Source organism: Myotis yumanensis, unplaced genomic scaffold (assembly GCF_028538775.1).
Source record: "Myotis yumanensis isolate MYYU_CA2020_CCGP unplaced genomic scaffold, mMyoYum1.0.hap1 SCAF_4, whole genome shotgun sequence".
NCBI classification, from domain to species: Eukaryota; Metazoa; Chordata; class Mammalia; order Chiroptera; family Vespertilionidae; genus Myotis; species Myotis yumanensis.
Window position 1 is genome coordinate 102,687,551 of NW_027223755.1, and position 26,329 is coordinate 102,713,879.

At 55.4% G+C, this 26,329-nt stretch overlaps 1 protein-coding gene and 1 pseudogene across 1 annotated transcript; both read right to left on the reverse strand.

Annotated features, from left to right (window-relative positions):
- Window positions 1-154: 154 nt before the first annotated feature.
- Window positions 155-4,884, reverse strand: LOC139009507 (mastin-like). Its single transcript, XM_070413781.1, has 5 exons — window positions 4,824-4,884; window positions 4,496-4,676; window positions 4,044-4,300; window positions 447-634; window positions 155-325 (listed from the first exon to the last, which is right to left on the reverse strand). Exons 1-5 carry the CDS (start codon window positions 4,882-4,884, stop codon window positions 155-157), a joined length of 858 nt encoding a protein of 285 aa, XP_070269882.1.
- A 4,686-nt stretch (window positions 4,885-9,570) lies between these two features.
- LOC139009508 (mastin-like) lies at window positions 9,571-14,806 on the reverse strand (annotated as a pseudogene).
- Between the last annotated feature and the right edge of the window lie 11,523 nt (window positions 14,807-26,329).

The window sequence follows — 26,329 nt, forward strand, 5'->3', positions numbered from 1 at the left end:
ACAGGAGGGTCCCAGAGGTCAAGAGATTCATGACACTGTGGAGGGTGAGATAAAGGATGAGGTGGGAGGATGAGGCTGGAATTGGGAAAGAAACAGGGGTATCAGCAAGGAAGATTGAGGGTCTCCCCATCATGGGAACCCTGCCTGGCCTCATCTAGGATCCAGGGGGCAGAGGGACATACTTCCGGATCCAAGAAATGAAGCTCATCACCCGGGCATACACCCCAGGGAAGTCGCGATGACCACAGCTGTATCCCCAGCTCACGATCCCTACCTGGACCCAGGTGCCTTCCCAGCTGCACACCAGGGGTCCCCCGGAGTCACCCTGTGGGGAGAGGCAGGACTCAGTGAACATCTCCACACGGGCCGCTGCATGGAGCTTCTGAGTCCCGATTCCCTGGGCCAGGAGGGGACGGAGGACCGAGGACGGGGCAGGTGGGGCTCACCTGGCAGGAGTCCTGGCCCTCACTCCCAGCGCACAGCATGTCATCCTTGATGATCTGGCCAGTGTTGGTGGAAGAGTTCTGGTAGCGCTGGTTACAGACCTCGTTCCCCACAATGGGAACCATCACCTCCTGCAGCTGGTAGGGCCAGAGCCGAGGAGCTGTGGGAAGGGACTGGTTGAGAACCAGGGCTGGTCCAGGCTTCTGCTCCTTCCAAACAACAAGGTACTGTTTCCAGTCCTTCTGGGCCCTGACTCTTGGGTCTAGAGCAGCTACACCTGGCCTGGGACTGAGCTCCCAGCATCCACTACGCCCATTCAGTTCTAGGACGCAGCACTTCATCAGCCACAGTCTGGGCTCCACAGGCCTGAGGACGGGCACTGAGGAGAGTGTTATCCCAGGATTGTTCTCCTTGAAAAGGAAGGGCTCAGGGCTCACCCCAGAGAAATGCATCACAGCAGGAAGGAGACACTCCTGCGCTGATGGGTGGGTTTCATTCTGATTGAGGGAAATGCCGCTCTTTCCCAGACTGACTCATCCTCAGGAGGACAATCAAGGTCCACACACCCCCTCGGGCGAGGGGAGAACCCAGGCAGAGCCTCGGGAGGGCCTGTCCGCCTGGCAGAGCAAACACTTGTGTCCTCAGTGTCCATGAATCTGATCATGAAACCCCAGCTCTGCACACATGTAGGCTCAACAGGAAATCCCCCCTCTAATAACCAAATGTAGAATTAGCACATGGCCCAGAACTTCCACTCCTAGTCTGTACCCCAAAGAACTGAAAACTGGGATCCAAGATGGAGACAGAGTAGGTGGAAGTGACACTCACCTCCTCCCAGGACCAAATCGGAATCACAGCTAAATTATAGACACTCAACCTGAATAACCAACTGAAGGCTGGCTGAAAAGAAGTCTCATCATTAAGGACACATGGAAGAAGCCACATGGAGACGGGCAGGGAGGGTGGAGACACAGAAAAGGCTGCATTGAGAGTTAGGAGGGACACCTCAGCTGCATAGTTCCCCTCTGAGAAGGGAGGGGTCTCCACCCCATCCTGAGCTCCCAGCCTGGAACACCAGTGCCTGGAAGAGGAGCTACACAACATCTGCCTGTGACCATCAGTGGGGACGGCACTTGCCAGAGTGAGACAGGGGACTGTCAGGCACCTGGACGCCCTTTTAAAGGGCCAGTGCGCAAACATCTCTATGGCAGGTACTCAACCTGACTGGGCTCCAGTGGACCTACAGCGTCCCAGAGTGGACAGGAGTCACTCTGGGAGAGATTGGTTGTATGGCTTTGGGGAGAGGGCTGGAGGGGCAGCCTCCATTATCCAGGGCTGAGTCCTCTCCCACATGCCCACAGATGCCATCTTTCCTGAGTTGAACATCCCCTCCATAGGGCATCAGCCTGGGGGAACGCACCTGCCTCCACCTCCTCCAGGCTGCCAGTTGGCTCAGCCGACCAAGCTCATGCCCTGCAGGGGAGTCTGCCAGCTGCAACCAGCCTGGGCCCACACAGTCTTTCTCAGCAGCTCTGGAGGAGGTCTGCGCAGACTCCAGGGCTGTTGGAGACACACAGGGAGAGACTGAGTTGTGTTTCTCTGAGGCGAGGGCCATTTCCCCAGGCACCCGACTAGCTCCACTGTGCAGAGCCCTCCCTCTTCACTGCCAATCCTAATCTGTGTGATCCTGAGGAACTCTACTGGCCTCACCCTGATGACACCCAGAGACCCTGCCCCACTGCAAAGATTTGAAGACCCCAGGTGGGTGGTGGGTGCTGGGTGGTGGGGGCTGGCCTTGTTGTGCCCTGAGACTTTTGTTGAGTGGTGTCACACCCAGCGCTGGCGCTGAGTTTGAATCTGTATGAACCTGATGAACACCACTCGCCACAACCCAGTGACTCATTGAGAAACTACCTCATGCAACTCAACTACCTCAGCAGGGCTCTCCTCACCACACACGGGACATTCCTGGGGCACCTAGCTTAGCTGGAGGCTCTATCAGTGGCTGAGCCTAATGGCAACTGGCAGGCAGAGGCAGATTTTTGGGTGCTTTGGGCCTTTTGTGTCCTGACACAGGTTTGGTATTGCTGGGAATCAGCCTCAGTATGCAGCTTGGCCCCTCCCATGAGCACCCAGGCCTAGCAGAGGGAGCCACCAACTGTGGATCACATTGTAGATTCTAACAGGCAGCCCAGGATAGGTCACAGGCAGTGTCTGACATTGACCTGCAGCACAGTGCCTCCCTGGAGGCCGCAGAACCAGCCCACAGCAGAGTACAATCAATTAGCTCCACAAGCGGCACACTCAAAGGGAGATCTCTGCAGGCACCAGACCCTGCTGGGGCCAATTCTGCTTCATGGGGTCAGCCTACTCACAGCAGCTCATACAGTGTGATCAGGGTCAATACTCAGTCAGTCAGCCTGAGGGTCAACCCTGCCTACCACAGGCCAACAACAATCAGGACTCAACTACAACAGCAGGGTTCCCCGTACCCACACCAGGGACATTCCTGGGGCACCACTGAGCTCCACAGGACATGTACTCAAAAAGCCACCCTACCAAGACTTGGGACATAGCAGATCTACCTAACACAGAGAAACAAATAAAGAGGCGGCCAAAATGGGGAGACAAAGAAGCATGCCCCAAATGATAGAACAGGAGAATAGGCTCATAGATCAGGGAACAGACTGGTGGTTGCCAAAGGGGGAAAGGGATGGATTAAAAAATACAAATTATAGCTACCAAACAGTCACAGGGAATGTGAAGTACAGATTAGGGATTATAGTCAATAATATTGACATGGCTGTGGATGGTGCCGGGTAGGAATGGAAATATGGGGGGGGGGGGGTCGAGGAGACACTTTGTAAAGTATATGATTGTCTAACCACCATGCTGTACGCCTCAAACTAATACAAAATAATATTGAATAGAAACTGTCATTGAAAATGTTTTAATGACTTGAGAACAGATTCCCTGGCGGTGCCTGAACACACAGGTCACAGCAGCGTGATTCACAACAGCCAAAAGGTGGAGACGGTCTGTCGTTCAGGAAGGACAACAAAATGCTCCCTCCAACCCGTGGGATGTTCCTCGGCCACAAAAAGAAATGCAGTTCTGACACAGGTTACAGCACAGCTGGGCCTTGACAACATCATGCTACGTGAAAGAGCAAACACGTGGAAGCCACACGTTGCATGATTCACATTTACATGAAACGTCCAGAACAGGTAAATGCATAGAAGAGGAAAGGATCTCCGTGGTTGGCAGAGCCTGGGGAGGGGCAGTGACCGTGTCATGGAGACCAGGCTTCGTGTGTGAGGAGGAGAAGTTCTGGAGATGGTGGTGCTGAGGCTGCACAACATGGTGAATGTGCTGAACGCCACTGAACCGCGCACTGACCAATGTCATGTATATTGTCATGCACATGTTGCCACAAGAAAAAGGCGGAGGATTCCCCCAAATTGCCGAGAATCAAGTGTTGTCAGCAAAGCCACAGCCACACCCCCAGCGGGCTGCCCTATGTCCACACCCCCAGCGGGCTGCCCTGTGTCCACACCCCCAGCGGGGTCCCTGAGCCTTACCTCCGAGGCTGCTGTAACCCCAGCCGCTCACCCAGCACATCTTCCTCTCAGGGACCCTCAGCGAGGCAGGTGGGAGGGGGACCAGGCCGATGCGCTCAGAGAGCGTCACAGGGGCCTCCAGTTTCAGCAGGGCCACGTCCGCGCCCCCCTCTGCAGACAGGCTCTGGTTGAACTTGGGGTGACGGACGATCTTAGTCACATTTGTCAGTGTGTCATGGTCATAGAGTCTCAGCTGCCCAACTTGAACCCTGAGGCCATAGGCCCCCCAGTCCTCCCTGGGGAGAGGGACCAGGAGCCTCTCAGAGGAGCCTCCGGGGCAGGGACAGTCTGGGCACAGCAGCAGGGCTGGGGCTGCACTAACTGTGTCTTCCCCTGAGACCCTGGGCCCTGCCCACAGCGCCCCTCCCATCAGCCCTCTGTGAGTTACCCACCCCCACCCCTGCCAGGGGTCCTCGAGCTGTGTGGCTCACCGCTGGGTGCAGTGGGCTGCGGTCAGCACCCACTGGTTGTGGATGAGGGAGCCCCCACAGAGGTGTTGCCACAGCTCCAGCTCCTTATTGTACCGTCGGACGCTGACCTGCCAAGGCCATCTCCCCGCGGGGGCATTGTGCGTCCCCACGGGGCCACCCTGCTGCCTCCCTGAGCCGGGACCTGGGAACACAGGGGATGCCATCAGAGACCCAGCAGGGCCCCTCGTGCTCAGTCTCTCACAGGACCCACCAAGGAGGTCCACCTGAGTTGACGCTGAGGGGCCTGGGCAGCCTGAGCAGAAGATGGGGACAGGGAGTTAGGACTCACCTGGAAATGAGGGCACGGAGCCCCCCAGGCCTGGGAGGCTCAGGAACAGCAGCCACAGCATCTGCGGGGATGTCAGGGGCCTGGGTGAGACCAACAGGGGCCGGGGTCCCCGTGTGGGGATTGAGAAGCCGGGGTCTGAGCAGCGGCATCCTCACCTGGAGGGACCCTCCTTGGGACCCTCTCTGCACCCCTTCATCCCCGGGCACAGGAAGGGCAGGCGGGGACCCCTGGCTGGGCCATGGGCAGAGAGAGCTGCTCCTCTCTCAGGCCCGCACCAGGTCGGGGGTCAGTCAGCAGGCAGCGAGGAACTGCTGGGCCCTGGCACTGCCTCCCCCGGACCTGCCACCTGCTGTCACTGGGCAGCAGCCATCTCTGGCTGCACGGATCTCAGCCACAAAGCACAGCCAGGCCGGCGGCCTGAGCAAGGAGAGCTGCCAAGAGGGTGCAGTTTTGCTGGAAGAAGCCCCGGAGCGCTGGGCCCAGGCAGGCGGGCTCAGGGAGGCAGAGCACCTGAGCCGCTGCTGGGCCCTTGAGCCACAGGGCAACCCCTGATTCCACTGGACCCTGTGAGGCAGCGTGGAGCTGGCCACCATCTGACTAGAGCATGCCATCTGCCTGGCACGTGGCCTGTGGCCACCCTCACTGCCACCAGCTGAGGCCCTGCACACTGCCCTCTGCAGGGGGCTCTCCAGAAGCTGCACAGAGACGGGCTTTCATGTGGGTACAAGTCAGGGAGAGGCACCTGGGAGGCAGCTGGACAGAGCAGAGATGGACAGAGGGCGAGCCTTGAGCAAAGTGCTGGCTGATGACACCTTGACCAGCCCACAGGGAGACCCAGACCATGGCCCCACTGGGACACAGTGCCCACCCCCGGCCTCTCCCTGCGCCAGCCAGGAGGGACCTGCCGGGGCGAGGCAGCCAGAGGAACTGCCAAGCCTCCTATCAAGTCCTGCCCTGAAAGGGGACCTGACCCGCCTCTGTGTCCGGCAGCGTCCACCGCCTTCTGTCTCGTGTGCTGAGGAGGCGGCCGCAGGACCACAGAGGAGTCCCTGCCCAGGAAACTGGGAAGCAGAGGCTCAGGGTACAACTGAGGCCGACAGGGCCCCTCCACTGTCCACCTGGATCCCACCTTTTGCTACTAACTGGGACTCTGGGTCTTACCTGGTAGCACGATCCAGTCCCCCATCCCTGAGAGGCTGAGCTCTGTTCACAGGGACTTCTCAGGCCGGGTGGCTGCACGTGTCCACCTGCCATCACATTGACGAGGGGGTAGCAAGGGACACGCAAGGGCCCTCACCTTCCCTGCCCCCCATTGTGACACAGCAGCCCTGCCTCTGCCTGGTGCTCAGTGTCATTGTCCCACCAAGATGGTGGCACGTCTTGCTCCCTGGCCTCCATATACAAGGAACTCAATAAACCGAGACACCAGCTGTCACTCACATCTCAGGAATGTTCCTCAGTGCAGGCTGCATGGCCTGTGTTGTCCTGCTCCCTGTGGGGCTTGCCCATCACCACCATCTTGTCTGCTGGGACCTGTGTCGCCAGTGCAGCTGGACCTGCAGCAGAGCCCTGTCCAGCGCTAGGACCACTCAGAGCCAGCAGCCTGTTGTGTGGCCAGCCGGTGGGGAGCACGCTGCTTCCCTGAGAGGGGCAGAGGCCCTCACTGGCCTGTTGTTTACATGGGGGGCCCCTGGGTTCTGAGCCGTGGGAATCCTAAAGATTTGCTGTGGCCAGGCCCTGCCTCCTCAGGGGCGCGCTCCCCCTCTCAGGAGCACACAGCCTGGTGGCCTGTAACCTCACCAGTGAGGGAGTCAGTGTGGACCAGTGCGGTCCCTCAGAACCTGACCTGCTTTAGAAATAAGTGCAGATGCAACTAGTTCAGATGTGGTCAGAGTGGAGGGGGGGAGGCCCTTAATGCAATGATGGTTCCTTGTGGGAAGAGGTGAGGATGCGGAGAGCACACAGAGGGGTGGGAAGGAGGGGGGGGGGGTCAGTCCAGGGGTTCCTCCCCAACCAAGGGTCCCAGCACCACCAGCAGCTGCAAGAGGCAGGAGCCTGGGCACAGGTGTGGCCCCAGAACAACTTGATTGTGGGCTCCTGGCCTCCAGCTGCTAAGAGGATGCATTTGTGTTGTTTTAAGCTCACACTCCCCAGTCGGGGGCTGTCACTGTGACCCCAGGACACCACACAGGGGGAGAGCCTGGTGGTGACTGAGGTGTGATGTCCACCTGGAAGGGCATGGCCCTCATGGAGTCTCCATTCCAAGCCCTGAAGGTGTCTCTTGTCACTTCAGTCAAGAAGAAGCCAATGAGTGTGGGCCAGGGGTCCTCAGACTTTTTAAGCAGGGGGCCAGTTCACTGTCCCTCAGACTGTTGGAGGGCCGGACTATAGTTTTTAAAAAAAAACTATGAACAAATTCCTATGCACACTGCACATATCTTATTTTGAAGTAAAAAAACAAAAGGGAACAAATACAATATTTGTATTTGCATGTGGCCTGTGGGCCGCAGTTTGAGGACCCCTGTGTGGGCCCTCCCTAGGGTCCCCATGGGCACCGACCTGGCCTGCAGGGTCTCTATTGGGGGACAAAGCCCTGCTGCTTCAGTGTCACCGACCTCTGAAGGCCCAGGCTCAGTTAGAAAAGATTTCAGAGACCAGAGGCAACATGCCCTCCTGTCCATCTGCAGCCCAGGCATCTGGGTCCGCCCACCTTGATTCCTGCTGAGCCCAGGATGGGAGGTGCTCAGGCTGTGATTCCAGGCAAATGGGGGGAGGGGGGGAGCAGTGGCTCTAAGCCCATCCTCCTGAGAGAGAGTCCTGCCGGGGCCACCTCTTGTCCATGCCTTCAGGCACAGCCCCAGGCCCAGGTGTGTCTGACTCCAACCTTCCCTCCAACTCCAAGTTCTAGGTCCTTCTCCCTCCCTTGGGAGCACTGGCCTCTGAGTCACTCAGACCCTCAATTTTACTCCTAGAAACACAAAAGGTCTGACTACACCCTCACCCAGGGAGGAAAGCCCTACAAAGACTCACAGTCCCCAGAGCCCAATGGGAAGGCAGGCAGCCCACACCCTCCTGGGGGCACAGGGGACCTGGATGTGTGTGGACCACCTGGCAGCCGCCCACACACAGGGCCCCGTGGACAGGCAGTCACTTAGGCAGAATGTGTGCCTGGAACCCGAGGGCGAGGGCACAGGGCCAGGCTGTGCTGTGTCACCCCATACTCCCTCCCTGGGCCGAGCAGATCCCCAAGGGGGCCATCTGCATGGTGGTGCCTTCCAGCTGAGTCTCGGGCCTCATTTTCCCAGGAAGAGGCTTTCCTGGAGAGATCCTGGCTGCCAGGAACCCAGACTTCAGGGCACATGGGGGACGCAGCTCCTGATCCGCCTGCCCTGGAGCTTCCACTCTCCCTAACTCGGAGTCCAGCCCTCCCCTGAGGACCGGGTCACAGTGACAGAGGAGGGCTTTCCACCCTGGCCTCGGGGAGGGGTCCTGGCACTGAAAGGTCTGGAAGGCCGCCACCCCATTGTAGAATCAGACTGGGGACCAGCCTGTCGCTGCAGGGTATGGAGCCCCCTCACCCACAGTACAGGCCGCCTCAGGCTCCACAGGCCCTCCTGGGTCCTGGCCCCAACCTGCAGGTGCGGGACCCACCCCATCCGGGCACCAGCCATGCCCTCCAAATTCTACTCCAGCAGGAAGTGCACATCACTGCCTGGGGCAGGAGGGGCTCCACAGCCCCTTCTCACTCCCTAGATTTGAAACTGAGGCTCCTCTGTCCACTGGGAGCCCCGCCCAACCTTGCGGAGAAAGGAGGGGCTCTGCGGAGCCTGAGCGGACGGTGCACCTCAGTGCCTCTCCAGCAGGGGCGCCAGCTCCAGTTCAGCGGCCTCGGGAGGATGGGGGTCCCCTCTCCACCCTCCTCTCCAAATAACCAGGACCAGGGAACAGGAAGGTGGGGCCGGGAAGAGGGGGACTGGCTGGTCCCAGGCCCCTGTAGGTCCGCCCTGCTGGGGAGAAGCTCAGAATGGGAGACTGAGGATCTGGTGGAAATGAGGCTGCACTTCATTTGGTCCCAGGAGTTGATCACATTGGAAAATGGGGGTTCGGCGCCGCGGGGTCAGAGGGAGCAGCGGTGACCATGGAAACACAGCACCTCCTGTTTGCATGCGGCCACGTCCAGGTCATTAAAGCCTCCATGACACACTGACTGCGACTGAAGGAGGAACAGGGACGGTCTGCACCCTCTGGGGCGGCCCTCCGGGCTGTGGCCTCCAGCCCCGGGCAGCAGACTCACCTCCACCCCAGCCAGGAGAGCCGCCAGGTCGCCCTCTTCCAGCTGCAGCCATAGCTGCCCATCCCACCTGGTCCCCCTCCCAGAGCCTGGGCTCCCCCAGCAGCACGGACCACCCACTGGCCGCCTTGGCCACGCCCACAGGTAAGTCCACTGAGTCCAGAGCAGTTTTTCATGCAGTTTAATGAGCTACAGGAGGTGGGGAGGAGGCAGGAGTCCTGCAGTGCACGCCTGACTTCAAAGCACACCCCGCCTCTCCCTTTTGCCTGTCAGGGGAGAGAGGCTGATGGAGGTGCTGAGGCAGGAGGATCTCAGAGCAGGTGGGGGCGGGGGGAGGGTTGGAGGGGCGCTAGGTACAATGAAGAGCTGCCATTGGGCGGGAGCAGGGAGGGTCCCCCAGACACCCTGGAGGGCCTGTCTTCATCTCCTGGGCAGCATCCTTGCCCAGCCCCGGGCTCAAGGAGAGGAATGAATATGACCGCGAATCCAAGGCAAGAAGGATGTCACTCGGGCATAGACTGTAGGAAAGTTGGCAAAACAGTACTCCGGCTCCCAGCTCACCACGCCTACCTGGACCCAGGTACCCCTCCATTTACAGACCAAGGGGTCCCCAGAGTCACCCTGTGGGAAGAGGAGACAGGTGGTCAGTACTCAGGGCCCCTGCAGGCAGGAGCAACCGACGGAGGCCACAGTCTAGGGGTCTCACCTGGCACGTGCCCCGTCCCCAGGTCCCAGCACATAGCATGTCGTTGGTGATAACATTGCCCTATTGCTGCCGACAGATCTCATCCGCCACAATGGAGAACTCCACCTCCTGCAGATTGTAGGGCGGTGGTAGCGGCTCTGTGAGAAGAAGCCCAGTGAGCCTGTAGTCCTGAGGGGGCGGACAGTCACAGGCCGCAGGTTCTAGAACCACACGCTGAGCCTCAGTGCCTCCAGGGCGACCCAGGGAGTCACCCAAGACCCCAACTGTCTGGGTTCACTCAAGGCCAATGGGCTGATAATCTCTAGGCTGACACTGTGGGCACCAAGCTCCAAAAAGAAACAGAGAAATATATTTTTATGCACAAATAATTTTTATTGGGAAAAATCAGAGTAAGTGCTTTCCGCAAGAAATGCAGAGTGAGCGGCCCTACTGTCAAATTTGACTGTCCATTTAATAGTGAATCCTGGAGCAGTCACTGAAGTTCTCTCTCCTCGTTCTCCATCCCACTATCGAGACTCAGGGAGAACAGGGACCCCAGAAGGGAGGACACGGCCTGGTGCAGAGTGAGGGAGAGAAATGCCCATGGCACCCTGGCCAGTGTTTCCAGTGGTGAGAGCACTGACCCGAAGGGTCCCAGGTTTCATTCTTGGTCAAGGGCAAGTACCTGGGTTGCAGGTTCAATCCCCAGCCCCAGTCAGGAAGGCACCTAATAGATATGTCTCTCACATCAATGTTTCTCTCCCCCTCCCTTCCACTCTCTTTAAAAATCAATGGAAAAAATATCCCTGGATGATATTTTTTTAAAAAAAGATGCCCATGGCCATGCCTCACTCTTGCTACTTTGGTCTCTGCTCCTTAACAGACTCCTCTCGAGCTGTCGGCCTCCTACACCCAAGGGAGACCCCGGAGGGAGCCCAGCTCAGATCCCAGCTGAGCCTCCTCTGTAAAGCCTGGCCCGCCCCCTGCATCGCCCGGGTGTCATCCGGGTTCTGGTTTTTACCTTGAAAAGCAATGTCGCCCCAGCCAGTCACCCAGCACTGTGTGCCTGGGGGGAACGCGGAGGAGGCTGGCGGGAGGCTGATCCACCTGATGAGGTTAGATGGTTGCACGGGGGCCTCCAGTTTGAGAAGTGCCACGTCCGCCCCACCTTTTGCTTCATTTTCAAGGCTATACTTGGGGTGGCGGATGATCCTGGCCACCTGCACACTGTCACCGTATGAGGGTCTCCATTGTCCTAGTTGGACCTTAAAGTGCCCCGTCACTGGGTTTCTCCTGGGGACAGAAGGCCAAAGGCTTCTGAGAGGCTGTGGAAGGGAGTGGGCCAGCCCCTCAGGGCCCAGAGACCTCCCCTCTGTGGTGGGCAAGGGGAGCACCAGGAAGCTGAATCCTGGTGGGGGGTCTGCAGCCACTCAGCCCAGCATCTGCCCCCAACACACATCACATGCCTCCAACATTGTCCACCCCCCCGGGTGCTAGCAGAGTAGGGACTTACCCTGGAATGCAGTGGGCAGCGGTCAGCACCCACTGGCGATGGATAAGGGAGCCCCCACAAGTGAGATTCCACTGGGAACTTGTTTGATTCCAGAACCACAGGCCCACCTGCCACGGCCACTTGCCATTGGCAGCATCATGTCCCCCAACGATGCCCACCAGCTCAGTCCCTGGGCCAGGATCTGGGGAAGCAGAGGAGGAGCCATCAGGGACCCAGGCACTGCTGCCCGGCACTCAGCATGGCCCCATCCTCAGTCCCTCCCAGAGCCACCCTCAGAGGGGGATCGCCACCCATCCCAGGGGCGGCCTCTGAGAGGTCAGTCAGGGGATTGGAGAAAAGCCAGGCTTGGGGGTCAGGACCTACCAGAGGTCAGAGGTACGGAGCCCCCCAGACAGGGGAGAGTCAAGACCAGCAGCCACAGCATCTGCAGGGGGAGAGGGCAGGGAGGAGAGCCAGTGAGGAGCTGTGGGGCGGGGACACAGCCTGGGAAGGGAGAGGATGGGGCTTTGAGCAGCGTCCTCACCATGCCAGGTCTGTCTGCCTCTGTCCTGGACCCTCTGAGCCCTTTTTCCTCCTGCCCAGACAGGCCCAAGGGGAAACCACCCTCCTTTGGGGTGGGGCATGGGAGGAGGCGGTGCTTATCTCTTCAGTGGGACCAGTGGTGACCAGCAGACCAGCTATCAGATAAGATACATGGTGTTTCCTCTGAGAAGACACTCAGTATTGGTGCTGGAGCCCTAGCTGGTTTGGCTCAGTGGGTAGAATGTCAGCCTGTGGACTGAAGGGTCCCAGGTTCGATTCTCGTCAAGGGCACATACGTTGGTTGCAGGTTGAGGTTCATTCAGGAAGCGAACAATCAATGTGTCTCTCTCACATCAATATTTCCCTCTGTCTCTTTCTCTCCCTGCTACTCTCTCTAAAAATCAATGGAAAAATATCCTTGGTGAGGATTAACAAAAAATAAAAATAATAAAAATATTGGTCTGGAGACATTTCAGTGGTAAGATGACAGTTTGCACAAGAAAAAGAAAGAAATGAGATGCTTTGCATCGTCCTGTGCACTGAAGGGTCTCAGGTTCAATTCCCAGTCAGACCACATACCTAGGATGAGGGTTCATTCCCTGATCGGGATGCGTACAAGAGGCAACCGATGGATGGTTCTCACATCTCTCTCTCCCTGCCTCTCCCTAAAATCCATAAGCATGTCCTCAGTGAGGAACTAAATAAATGATAAATAATCAGATGCTCTGAAACAACACAGAGCAGGGGCACGGATGGGATGGGGGCTGGCACCTTAGCCAAGAGCAGGGGCGGGGGGAGGGGGGAGGAGAGCAGCAGGCCCAGTGCTCCCTCTGCCCCCCTCCTTCTTTTGAGGCTCACAGTGTCCCCCAGAAAGGACAGACTCGCTGGACCTGCTGACAGAGTTTGCCAGCAACACCATGAGATGGAGGAGGCAGCTTCCCTGGAGCATTTGGAGGTTGTGGGACCAGCTGACACCTTGATTGTAGACTTCCAGCCTCCAACACTGTGACAGAATAAAGTTTTATGTAAAGGTCCAGGTCTGTGGCATCTGTAACGGCCGCCCCAGGACACTCAGGCATCTGCTCAGCTGTCCTCATACATCCTATGCATGATCAAGCTTTGTCAAAATGCACAGCAAAGGGTGTGAGAGGTCCCAATTTAGTGCTAGTTCTCCAAACCTCTCCTCACCCTCTGCACACGCCTGCACCCCCACAGCGCTGGGAGCCAACCCCCCTCTCACACTCCCTGCTTTCTGAATGGAGGAGCTCTGTTTCCCAAGTTCAATCCCAGGCAGAGGCCGGCCACCCACCAGGGACAGACTTTTCTGCCCTTTGACATTCTGAGAATCATTCTCCACCAAGCATGGGACAGGACCAGACAGTGGTTTGAGAGGAGAAGGAAGAGGGGTTCCCACACCTGAACCACTGCCTGGTCCTCTGTGCCCCGTGAGCCCAGTGAGGAGACCATCAAGGGATGCCTTGCAGCACTTTCATGAGCTCAGGTCTCTAGAAACCCATCATTCCCTCCTGGGGCCAGAGTCCCTGTCATCCTTGCTGAGATGTGGGTGTCTCCGGGGGCACCCAGAATCCTCAGGGGACTCTGGGGATCTCCACAGGAAACAACCAGGATCCAACATGCCCAGGGGGCCCCGTGGTGGGGGGAGCGAGCACCCAGGAGGGAAGGAGCTGGGCTCCCAGACCCAGCAAGTCCCACAGGCCCAGGGGGGAGATCTCTGGGTGATAAGGGGGCTTCCTCCCTCCCTGCCTCTGGTCTGGACAGAGCCCCCACCATCGCCCACCTCAACACTGGATGTGGGTTTGCGGCTGGTTCTGAGCCCAGATGACAGGAAGGCAAGTCACAGAGCTGTCCGTGAGAGGCCACAGGCCCCAGCGCCCAGCCTGATGCTGGACCCAGGCTTCCCGTCCCCCGGCACCAGGCTGGGCGATAACCAGCTGGGCCAGACCGGGGAAAAGACGGCATTTGGGCATTAGGAGCAGATCTGCCTGAAACAGAAACAAGTGGTTTGAGGGTCTGGGGGGGAAATGTCATGACTATCATTGGCAGATAATACCATCTTCCTCCCAGAAGAGCCAAAAGCCTCAACTGAAAAGGTGCTAAGCTTAAGTTTCCCAAGGTGTCTAGATGGAAGACAAATGTTTTATACACAAATCAGGAGAGAAAGAAGGAGAAACTCATCTTTAACCCCAGGCATAGCTAATGCGATGCCATATGTTAGAGACTCCATTCACCACCAGGTCCACACATTCCTAATCTAGAGTCCGTGACAACCACAAAACTTCCTTGAGGAGGACACTCACACGAAATAAAATGTCATTCAATGTTGTTAACAAGAGACGGTCTCATCTAATATCAACCCTTTCAAAATCCCAATAGAATGTGAACTGCAGACAAGTCTGGAACATTCAAAGTGACCCCCAAGTTTGCCAGGAGGAAAATACAGGTGGGAGTGTCCCAGGAAGCCACAGGGCAGAGTGAGGCAAACTAGGCAGCTGGTACCATACAGCTGTGGGAATGGGAACTGAGTGGCTGTCCAGTGATGCAGGACGAGGGAACGGCCCAGCCAACCTGCCCATCCTCCTAGACCCAGCCTCAGGGACAGCACAGCAGCAGACAAATGCACGGTATCAGCTCACAGCAGAGAAGGAGGAGACGGCATCGGTGAGGGGCCGCTGGGAATCAGATGGAGGGGATGAAGAAGAGGGGCTTGGGGAGAAGTGCAACCCCCTGTTCTGGTGCTTGGGTGAAGCCACCTCACTGTGCAGGACACGTGGAGATGGGGCCACCTTGAACTTGAGGGACCCAGGCAACTCAGATCTTGGCAGGGGCTGAAGAGGGTCACCCAGCTCAGAGGAAGGTGGTGAGAGCCAGGAGGCTGGAAACACGGTCAGGACCCAGGCCGTCCTCTCCCTCCTGCAGTCGGGGTCACCCCAGGAGGAGGTTGAAGGATCCATCTCTAGAGAACCTTTGGTCCCAGCAAAACAGAGGACTGGCATCTGGGAGGCCCAGGTCTCTGCCCAGTCATCTTAGAACAGAATCAACTAGTCCACCAGCCAACCAGGCTGACAGATGCGAGTCAGCATTTGAACTGTTAATAAACACAGTTGTTTCTGTTCCTTAGAAAGTGTTCTTGCACCCGACTGGAGTAGCTCAGCAGGTGAGTTTCAGCCCAGGAACCAGAGGTCCCAGGTTTGATTCCCAATCAGGTCACATGCCCAGTTTGCTTGTCCAATCCCCAGTAGGGGGCGTGCAGGAGGCAGCTGATCAATGATGTTCCTCTCTCTCTCATTGATGTTTGTATCTCTCTATCCCTCTCCCTTCTGCTCTCTAAGTATACTTGTTTATGATGATAAGTTTTGACATAAACCAGCCCAAAATTTAGTGATTTGCTCTTATATATGAAGGAAACTGTTGGTGTAGACCAGGAAAGCATTGAATTGGAAAGTTAGAAACCAAAGGAAAAACAAATGAAAAAAAAGTTATTCAATCCTATTAAACTAGCAATGATGAGAAATAGAAGAAGTTTGAGCAAGTTTTCAGGGAGGTAGGAGAAGATACTGCATTAATGAAACAAGGATTACATACTGTTTCTTCTCATACAGATAATAACCAAGTGCCCTTGGACATTCAAAATATAACAAATTAGCCTCGGCAAGTGGTTAGAACAGTGGCCCACCCGCCAAAGGGTGACTGGTTCAATTCCCGGTGTGGGTTCCATGTGTGGGAGACAACCAATCAATGTGTCTTTCTCCCACTGGTCTCTCTCTCTCGCTCTCTCTCTGTCTCTCTCTCTCTCTCTCTCTCTTCCCCCACCTTTCTTCCGTCTCCTTCCCTTCCACTATCTCCAGTAATGAATGGAAAATATATTTTTGGGTGAAGATTAACAAAAAAAAATTGTAATAGAACAAAAAAACCCCCCCAAAATGGGCCTTCCTGTTCTTTTAAGACCCTGAAAAGAAAAAAAAAGAAGTGTGCTCAGCTGGCCCACCACTGGAGGGTCCATGGGCCATGCCGCTCCACCTGCTTCCCCTGCCACCAGAGGCCCATGGACAGCTGTGCAGACAAGTAAGAGCCAGGTCTCAGCGGGAGCAGCTCTCACAGGTGCACCTCAGACCCGCTGCCCAGAGCCTGAGCCTGGGCGGAGCTGTCTTTTGGAATAGCTCCCCTGGGAGAAGAGGCAACTGTGAGCCATCGGACACTGTTAGTCATTCTGCGCAGCCCCCAGAGTTCCTGGGCCACTCCCTGAACAGATGCTGAGATGGGAGGGGAGCACCGGCTGGTCTCCACAGGAGCCACACCAGGTGTCTCAACAGCCTAGAAACTAGAGCCAGGCTCTCAAGTGCCTAAGGAAATGACTTAGTGCCCAGGAGGGTGACCGCCCAGGGCTTCTGTCCCTGGCACGGCTGGGGAGCAGCCCCTTCGGGCTCCAGCAGACGCTCTTCCTGGGGAAGCCAGAGAGAAGGGCTGGAGGGCAGAGGCCAGCCCTGCCTCTGCAGGGGTCCCGATCATGTTCTCCAGGTACCCTCCCCTCAGCCACACCTCTGTGGGCCTGGCCCTGACTCCCACCCCTCAGGGACCTAGTTCCTGGTCCCAAGGCCTTGGGAGGCCTTGCCTGCTCCACTTGTCCACTTACCATCAAAATAGGGCGAGGGAGCGAGGGACACCCCGGGGTTCACCTGGGCTACACACCTTCCTCCTGCCCATGGTGGCCACAGCTCTACCCCCTCTGGGTTAGCAGAGTCAGGTACCCCTGCTGTTAGAGGGTACGTGTGTCCCCCAAAACATATGCCTAAGTCCTACCCCCTGGCACTTGTGAATGGGACCTCCTTTGGAAATAGCCTTTGCAATGTAATCAGGGTTGGATGAGGGCATGAAGGAGGGGCCCTCATCCAATATGACTGGTCTCCTTGTGGGAAGAGGACAGAGACAGGAGTGCAGACCATGTGGCCATGGAGGCGGAGACTGGAATTAGGCGGTGCAGCCAGGAACACCAGGGATGGTCGCCCCCCAGGAGCTGGGAGGGAGCCTGGGACACGTTCTCTCCCTGAGCCTAAGAGAAGGAACCCCCAGCTGGCGGCTGATTTCGGACACCTGGTCCCAGAGCTCAGAGTAAATCCCCGTTGTTTTAAGACCCTTGAGTGTCTGGTAATTCCTTAGGCAGCCACAGGACACGAAGACACCTGCCACCTCGGTGCCTCTGCTCCCTGCCTCCAGTCCCTTGGCACCGGGAGCGCAAAGAGACAGGGCACAGCTATAGCTGCTCAGGGGCCTCTGCTGTCCCCTGGCCGAGTTAGTCCCCTTCTTGGGACCAGGACTGACACCCCTGTGCAGGGAGGGGAGCACCACGCCCCCAGGTCCCAGCAGTGACCCGCTGGGGCTGCTCCTACTTCCAGAGTCATTGCCCCGGACTCCAGGGACCCCAGGTTACAGGCACTGGGGGGGAGCGAGGCCCCGGGTGACAGTCACTGGTGGGGAGCGAGGCCCCGGGTGACAGTCACTGGGGGGGAGCGAGGCTCCAGCTGACAGTCACTGGGGGGGTGCGAGGCCCCAGGTGACAGTCACTGGGGGGGATCGAGGCTCCAGCTGACAGTCACTGGTGGGGAGCGAGGCCCCGGGTGACAGTCACTGGGGGGGAGCGAGGCTCCAGCTGACAGTCACTGGTGGGGAGCGAGGCCCCGGGTGACAGTCACTGGGGGGGAGCGAGGCTCCAGCTGACAGTCACTGGGGGGAGCGAGGCTCCAGCTGACAGTCACTGGGGGGGATCGAGGCCCCAGGTGACAGTCACTGGGGGGAGCGAGGCCCCAGGTGACAGTCACTGGGGGGGAGCGAGGCCCCAGGTGACAGTCACTGGGGGGAGCGAGGCCCCGGGTGACAGTCACTGGTGGGGAGCGAGGCCCCAGGTGACAGTCACTGGGGGGGAGCGTGCCCTGTGGCCTGCAGGACGGGCTTCTTGCCCAGAGAGAGCCACCTTCACAGCTTCAGCTGTGCTTCCCAGGTCCCGCCTTGAGGGTGTAGGTTTTTGTTTGTTTGTTTTGTTTGTTTTTTTGTTTTGTTTTTTCTCCTAGTCTACTATTGAAACTTTCAATGGTGTTTGAGGGTGTAGTTTTGATGCCTCCACTTGGGCCCCAGTGTGGAAGCTGCCACCCCACAGGCCTAAGCTCCACTGTGGTTGGGTGGCCACCAACCTCCTGGGGCCCCAGTTGGGAGACGGCAAATGAGCAGCAGGTGGGCCTGGGCCTCCCACCAGCAGCAAGCTCATGGGGAGGCGGCGCCTCTGACCATCACGTCCAGCCAGAAAGGAAAGCCCTGCCCTGGCCGGTTGGGCTCCTTGGTTACAGCCTCAGCCCCGCACTGGAGGGCCTCCAGTTCAGTTCCCAGTCAAGGGCATGCACCTGGGCTGTCGTTCCCTCCCCGCCTCCAGTTGAATTGCGTGCAGGAGGCAAGCAGTCCATGTGTCTCTCTCACATCAATGTTTCTCTCTCTCCCTCCCTCCCTACTTTGCTCAGAAAGCAATGGGCAACATCCTCAGTGAGGATTCAAACAAAACCTGGGCTGTAGGTTCACCCCAGACCATGCAGGAGACAATCAACTGATCTCTCTCTCACCTTCCCTCACTCCCTTCCACTCTCTCTAGAAAACCAATGGAATAAATACCCTCTGCTGAGGATTAACAAAAGAGAAAGCAAGGCCCATGCAGCTGCTGACAGGGCAGGGCCTCTGGCAGTGCGTTCCCCAGGGCTTGTCCCCTGGGCGCCCTCGGACCAGGTGCTCCAGCAGGTTTTCCGGCCCCTTCTCCTGGGGACTCCGATGCCAGGGCAGGGCTCCCACCCGTCCAGCCATGGCTCCCACGGTCTGGACACCAGCCCTGGGGTGTCCTCTCCACTCCTGCAGGAGCCTCTAGGCCAGATCCCAGAGCTCCTTCTCACAGTCACTTCCTCTCAGGGGCCCTGCAGGGCTGGGCTGCCTCTAACCCCTTACAGACTAGTGCCCAGGAGAGGAGGGGCAGGTCTTCTCAGGGAGAAGCCTTTGCATTATAGGGGCTCAGAAGGCAGAATAATGGCCCCCAAAGACATCCAGGTCCTAATCCCCAGGAACTGGGAACATGTCAGGTTACCTGGCAAAGGGGATAAGGGATGCAGATGGAATTAAATAATAACCGGTGACCTTGAGCGGGGGGTCATTCCGATTCTCCAGGTGGGCCACATGCATCACTGGCCTCAGGAATGCCACAGGAATGGCTGGGACACGTTCCAGAAGCTGGGAAAGGGCTGGACCTACAGGAGGAACCAGCCGACACCTGGATTCAGCCCATGAGAGCCATGGTCCCCTGATGGCAGGATGGTGAGATGATTCATGTGCCCGGGGTGAGCTGTGACAGCAGCCACAGGAGACTCATACCGGATGGGTGTGCTGGCTCTCGGTAAGGGGGGCGGGGGGTGCACTCTGCTGGCTCAGGGGACCTGGGGACTCGAGTTTCCTGGGCAGCAACCAGATGTCACCTTTCCCCATGGCAGCACCCACTGTGTTCTCGCCAGGCCCTGGCCTTGGCCATCCATCACCCCAGGGAGCACCCCTGTCCCCGAGCTCGGCTACTGGTGGCGCTCACTCTCTGCCCCACGCCTCCCAGGCCCCTTCTGCTCTGTGTGTGGCCTTCAGTGACCAGCTCCTCACTGACAGTGTGTTGGCATCTTTCTCCAGGGCCTGCCCTGAGTTCAGCATCCCTGCAAAACCCCTGCTCTGTGCCCCGTTTTCAGCGCTGCTTCCCATGGCCGGCCAGGCAGCAGCGTCCAGCTCCCAGGCCCTGTCCCAGAGTGGCCTCCTCAGGTCCCACCTGGCTCCAGCCGCTGAGGGCTGGGCTCCCAGAAGCCACAGTCAGAGGCTACGCAGCCTCGACACAGGAATCAGGGGTCAGGGACTCACCGTCTGGAACTGAGTTCCTGGGAGGAAGGAAACCTGGAACTTGGCGGGTGGCAGAGAGCAGCAGGGAGGAGAGGTGCCCACGGTGTCCCTTGTTGGGGGCGGGGAGGCCTGGACACTAACCAACAACAGGGCACGTGTGTGTTTTCCTGTGAGTGCCTTCTCCCAAGTCCTGGCTGTCCCCCTGGCACCTGTGATGGAGCGGCCATCACCTCTATAGCATCTCCCTCCTGGACCAATGACATGAGAGCAAAGGGCAGAGAGCAGGAGGGAGGTGGCAGCAAGTGAGAGATGTCAATCAGCTCTGATGGGCAGAGGCAGATGGAGGAGGGGGAGGGGCACACAAATGCCTGCTGACAGGGGCTTGTTCCCATAGAGGGCCCTTCACACCCACAGAGATGCTCAGGATGTAGAAGCCAACAGACCCAAAAGGAAACTGAGCAGGAAACGTACAAAGGACAATGTTCCCTGGAAGCATTATGTTCAGTGAAATCAGCAGGTGCAGAGGCCACACAGTGTGCTTCTGTTTGTGTGAACTTGGAACCGGACAACCAGTGGGTCCGGGCTGCCTGTCACCACTTGAGCCAATTCAGCAGACACTGGCTTGAATCATGTAGGAGCGTTTATTCCAGTCCTGCCAGCAGGAGGGGAGAGCAGCAGGTCACCCACAGAAATCTGCTCTGCACCCCACCATCAGCCACTGCTTATATCGGGTAGAAGGACAGAGATGACGGGGAAAGTAGGAAGGACAGGCACGGGAACGTGGGCACGAGGTAATCATTACAGGTTACAGGTCATGCAGGCTGGGGTTTAGGGGTCACAGAGGGTGGACGCCTCCGGGCACCCGGGACCAGATTACAGGTAATAGGGGCTGGGGGTTGTGAGTGCAGGTGCCTCCGGGACTAGATGATCTCAGTTACCAGGTGGTAAGTCTCTCCATTAGTGACAGACAGTTCTGCGGACAGGAGGACGGACTGCATTCCCGTGCGAGCTGCCATGGCCCAGGGCGCACACTCCCAGCCAGGTGAGAATGTGCTTTCTCTAATCAGAACAGAACCATCATGATTAACAGAGCATTGGTAACATTTCTTATAATTACAGTGAACAAACGCATTTTTCTTTGACAAACATTGGAACAAAAACAATTTTTGAAATTTTCATGAAATTCACGCAAACTTGAGATTAGAGATTATAACCTCAGTTGTTAGAATTTACTGATCGCAGACACTCCTTACTCTGAAGTCATTAACATTTAAGAAGACTTATTTTTCTTCTCAAGCAACCGCACACATCTAAACTTTATAAAGAATTTAGTTCTTTTGGCTCATGACCAAGAACCTTTGTCCAGAAGGCAACTTGATCTTGAAAGTGTTAAAGAGAATAAAACGGGGCAGAGAAAACTTATGTGCTTAGCTGTTTTCTTGCACAGAACTTGCAGCCTTGAGTGCGGCATAGCCTAGATAACCACTAGACCTCTGGCGACAGGAGGAACCAAGGACCAGACCCTTAAGTCAGCAGAACTGTTTGCATCCAGCAGAAGGTAACAAAACCCTGCCTCCCCCTTCAGTCACAGCCTCAGCCCACCTGCACCCAGGTGCCTGAAATAAAGTTCTTTTGATACATGATGGCCTCGTATCATAGGTGAGTGACCCTGGCCCACTCTGAACATTTCAGATCTTATTCATCTTCAATCAGGTGCTCAAACGGAAGACACTGGGGAGGGAAGAGGGGAATCTAACTAGTGCCAGTCTAGCACTTTCTCAGTGTTTGTGTCAACAAAATATATTTCACTCCCCCTGGCTTGTAGTAGTCACTGGAAATGCTGTCTTACTGATTCCTCTTCTCAGTGGCCATGGGCAGTGTCTAGAAGGCCTGTGGGATTTCAGCGCTGGACCTGCGTTGATGGTGGGCAAAGCTGCCTCGCCGCACTCACACTAGTTCTAACATTGTGAGCAGATGGTTTGGGTGTTCCGTGTAGAGCGCCGTGTTGCTCCTGGCGGTCTCCTCTCCTCCTCCCTGGTCCTCACACCTTTTGTGTATTTCTGATGGCTGTGTGCTGCCTGGAGTCACCTGCACTGTCTGGGCCTCCCTGTCCATCATCCCTCATTCAGGGGCGGGGCTGCCACTGTGCCCCAGGTAAGCAGGACGTTTGCTGTGGCTTCTGGGAAAGCCACTTTTATCGAATTAGGAAGTCACCTTTGGCCCAAGTTTGCTAAGAGTTTTATCACAAACTATGGTTGAATTTATCAACCAAAAAAAATGTACTTTTCCGTATCTATTGAGATTATCACAAGGTTTTTATCATCTATTTCTGCACCGTTAATGTGGTATATTGCACTAATTGGTGTTCAACCATGGTGGTTGAGACCTTCCTGGGTTATTTGGTAATTATTTTACGCATTGGGAGTTGGTTAGATAATGTTTTACTTTGGATTTTTTCAATCTATGTTCATAATGGAATTGGCCTGAAGTGGTCCTTTAATCTATGGACCTAGATTTGTTCTCCAGAAAGTGTGCCCGGGAGCTGCCTCTCTTGCTGTCCCTGGAAGATCGCTGGGGCCTTGAAGTCTTAGTGTAATTCTCCAGGAAGCCATGCTGTGGGATAACTCCCCGTGTTGTACTTTATATGTTAGTTCTGGGTGGATGTTTACCTCCCAGACGCAGGTCTTTCATGATTATAAATCTGGTCCCGTTTCCCTTTCTTCCAAAGTCAGTTCTCAGGAGTTATACTCGCCTAAAAATGGTCCATTTCACCTGATGGCAAGTTTGTTTAATGTGGTTGTTCATACGAACCTCTTCAGAGTTTTAAAAATCTCTGCCCTGCCCATGTGTCTGGTCACCTCTTTATTACTAATATTATTTGTGCATCAGTTTTCCTGCCTGATGGATCTTGCCACAAGTTTGCCTATTTCATTAGATTTAAGGAACTCACTTTTGGCTTTGCAACCCTGTAATTTCTTTATTATCTAGTCCAGGTGCTTCTTTTATTTGTTTTAAATTACCCCTGACTTTCTTCCGTTGGTTAGCCTATCTTTTATTCTATTTCTTTTTTTAAAAAATTAAATCTTTATCGCTCAGATTATTACATTTGTTCCTCTTTTTTTCCCCCCATAACTCCCCTCCTCCCAGTTCCCACCCCACCCTCTGCGCTTACTCCCCACCCACTGTCCTCATCCACAGGTGCACGATTTTTGTCCAGTCTCTTCCCGCATCTCCCACACCCCTTTCCCCCCCAAGAATAGTCAGTCCATTCCCTTTCTATGTCCCTGATTCTATTTTAATCACCAGTTCAATCTGTACATCAGGCTATTTATTCACTTGATTCTTAGATTCACTTGTTGATAGATGCATGTTTGTTGTTCATAATTTGTATCTTTACCTTTTTCTTCTTCTTCCTCTTCTTAAAGGAAACCTTTCAGCATTTCGTATAATACTGGTTTGGTGGTGATGAACTCCTTTAGCTTTTCCTTATCTGTGAAGCTCTTTATTTGACCTTCAATTCTGAATGACAGCTTTGCTGGATAAAGTAATCTTGGTTGTAGGTTCTTGGTATTCATCCCTTTGAATATTTCTTGCCATTCCTTTCTGGCCTGCAAAGTTTCTGTTGAGAAATCAGCTGACAGTCCTATGGGTACTCCCTTGTAGATAACTGAGTTTGTTTCTCTTGCTGCTTTTAGGATTCTCTCTTTGTCTTTTGCTCTTGGCATGTTAATTATGATGTGTCTTGGTGTGGTCCTCTTTGGATTCCTTTTGTTTGGGGTTCTCTGTGCTTCCTGGACCTGTAAGTCTATTTCTTTCACCAGGTGGGGGAAGTTTTCTGTCATTATTTCTTCAAATAGGTTTTCAATATCTTGCTGTCTCTCATCTTCTGGCACCCCTATAATTCTGATGTTGGTACGCTTGTAGCTGTCCCAGAGGCTCCTTGCACTATCTTCGTATTTTTGGATTCTTTTTTCATTTTGCTTTTCTGGTTGGGTGTTTTTTGCTTCTTCGCATTTCAAATCTTTGACTTGATTCTTGTGCTCCTCTGGTCTGCTGTTGGGTGTCTGTATAATATTCTTTATTTCAGTCAGTGTATGCTTAATTTCTAGTTGGTTCTTTATCACAACATTGAGGGTTTCATTAGATTTCTTGTAGATCTCATCAAGTTTATCGGCAGTTTCTAGAAAATTATTGAAAGACCTTAAAAGTGCGTTTTTTAGCTCTATATCCTCCATTTCTGTCATGTTTCTTTGTCTCCGCATTTTTTATGCTTTCTTGGTGCACCCCTTTGTGGTCTTTGTGCGCAGTCTTGTTGTAGTTAAGCCTTGATTGTTGTCGGCAATACTCGGGGTGATTTTCCCTCCAGGCTAACTGGCTATGAGCGTCAGCTGTGTCTGCAGTGGGAGAGCTTCTGTGCTGGATCTCTAGGGCAGTGCTAATCTAGCGTTTGCCTAAGGCTATCTGGCAAATGCCTCTGTGCAGGGCTTGGGCGGGCGGGTTCCCGGGGATCTACAGGGCGGGCGGAGCGAGCAGTTATGGCTGCTCTTAGTTCTGTCCCCAGGGGCTCTGCCTCTCAGAGTCTCAGCATCTGCTGCAAACCTCAGAGAGAAAGCTGCCTTCGAGTTCCGACCGAAGCCAGACAGTCCCGCTTCTCCCGTTTGAGTCTGGGTCTCTAGAGGCTCGTCTGGATTTGGAGCTCAGAGTCTGAAACTCCCTCCCGATTGAAAACAACAACCGCGCCCTTCGCCACCAACCCGCTCCATATGCACTCCGCACCTTAGTATTTCACTTCAGCACTGGGCCTCCTCTGAATCTCGGTATGTTATTCTCTTTCCTCCTAGTTGTAGAACTTCCACTCAGCCAGCCTTCCTGTGGTTCTGGATGATGTCCGTTCCGTCTTTTAGTTGTATTTTTGAAGTGGTTGTTCGAGGCAGCAAACGCCGGCGTTAACCTATGCCGCCATCTTGGTTCCCCTTATTCTATTCCTTATGCTCTCTTAAAGTTTCCGCTGACATAATTTTTCTCACTTCTTGACCTAAACATGACAGTCTCTGTCCTATTTTTACTAAATCCAGAAAGCACTCGTCATTTCCCTCCAGGTACAAGTCACCAAGTCCCAGTGAATATTAGTAGCTGGGATTTTCACCATTGTGAATGGTATACACTTTTTAATTTTCATTTTGACATTTCTTTAGAATTATATTTTTAAAATTTCCAGACGTAGGAGGGCTTGTGCCCATTTTTGATATAAGTGTGAGAAAGCTTAAAATAACAATGTAGCCTGTTGTATTCCAATAAAAGGCATGTGAGAGAGGGACTCAACACTGGTTAATGGAGCTGCCCCTCCAGCCCTCTCTTCAAAGAGAAATACAGCCCAATCTCTCCTGTGTGGGTCCCGTTCACTCTGGGCCGCTGTCGCTCCTCTGGAGCCCAGTCAGGTTGAGTACCTGCCATAGAGATGTTTGTGCACTGGCCCTTTAAAAGGGCGTCCGGGTGCCTGGCAGTCCCCTGTCTCACTCTGGCAAGTGCAGTCCCCACTGAGTTCACAGCCAGATGTTGTGTAGCTCCTCTTCCAGGCACTGGTGTTCCAGGCTGGGAGCTCAGGACGGGGTGGAGACCCCTCCCTTCTCAGAGGGGACCTTTGCAGCTGAGGTGTCCCTCCTAACTCTCAATGCAGCCCTTTCTGTGTCTCCACCCTCCCTCCCCGTCTCCATGTGGCTTCTTCCATGTGTCCTTAATGCTGAGACCTCTTTTCAGCCAGTCTTCAGTTGGTTATTCAGGTTGAGTGTCTATAATTTAGTTGTGATTCCGATTTGTTCCTGGGAGGAAGTGAGTGTCACTTCCACCTACTCTGTCTCCATCTTGGATCCCTGTTTTCAGTTCTTTGGGGTACAGACTAGGAGTGGAAGTTCTGGGCCATGTGCTAATTCTACATTTGGTTACTAGAGGGGGGATTTCCTGTTGAGCCTACATGTGTGCAGAGCTGGGGTTTCATGATCAGATTCATGGACACTGAGGACACAAGTGTTTGCTCTGCCAGGCCCACAGGCCCTCCCGAGGCTCTGCCTGGGTCCTCCCCACGCTCTGTGGGGGTGGGTGTACCTTGATTGTCCTCCTGAGGATGAGCCAGTCTGGGAGCGAGAGGCAGGGCCCTCAATCAGAATGAAACCCCAACCCATCAGCGCAGAAGTGTTTCCTTCCTGCTGTGATGCATTTCTCTGGGATGAGCCCTCATCCCCTCCTTTACAAGGAGAAAAATCCAGGGATAACTCTCTCCTCAGTGCCCGTCCTCAGGCCTGTGGAGCCCAGACTCTGGCTGATGAAGTGCTGAGTCCTAGAACTGAATGGGTTTAGTGGATGCTGGGAAGCTCAGTCTTAGGGTCAGGTGTAGCTGCTCTAGACCCGAGGGTCAGGGCTCACAGAGGGACTCCCAGAAGGAGTGGAAGGAGTACCTTGTTGTTGGGAGGGAGCAGAAGCCTGGACCAGCCCTGGTTCTCAGCCAGCGCCCCCTCCCCCGCCCCCCCCCAGCTCCGCGGCTCTGGTCCTACCAGCTGCAGGAGGTGACGGTTCCCATGGTG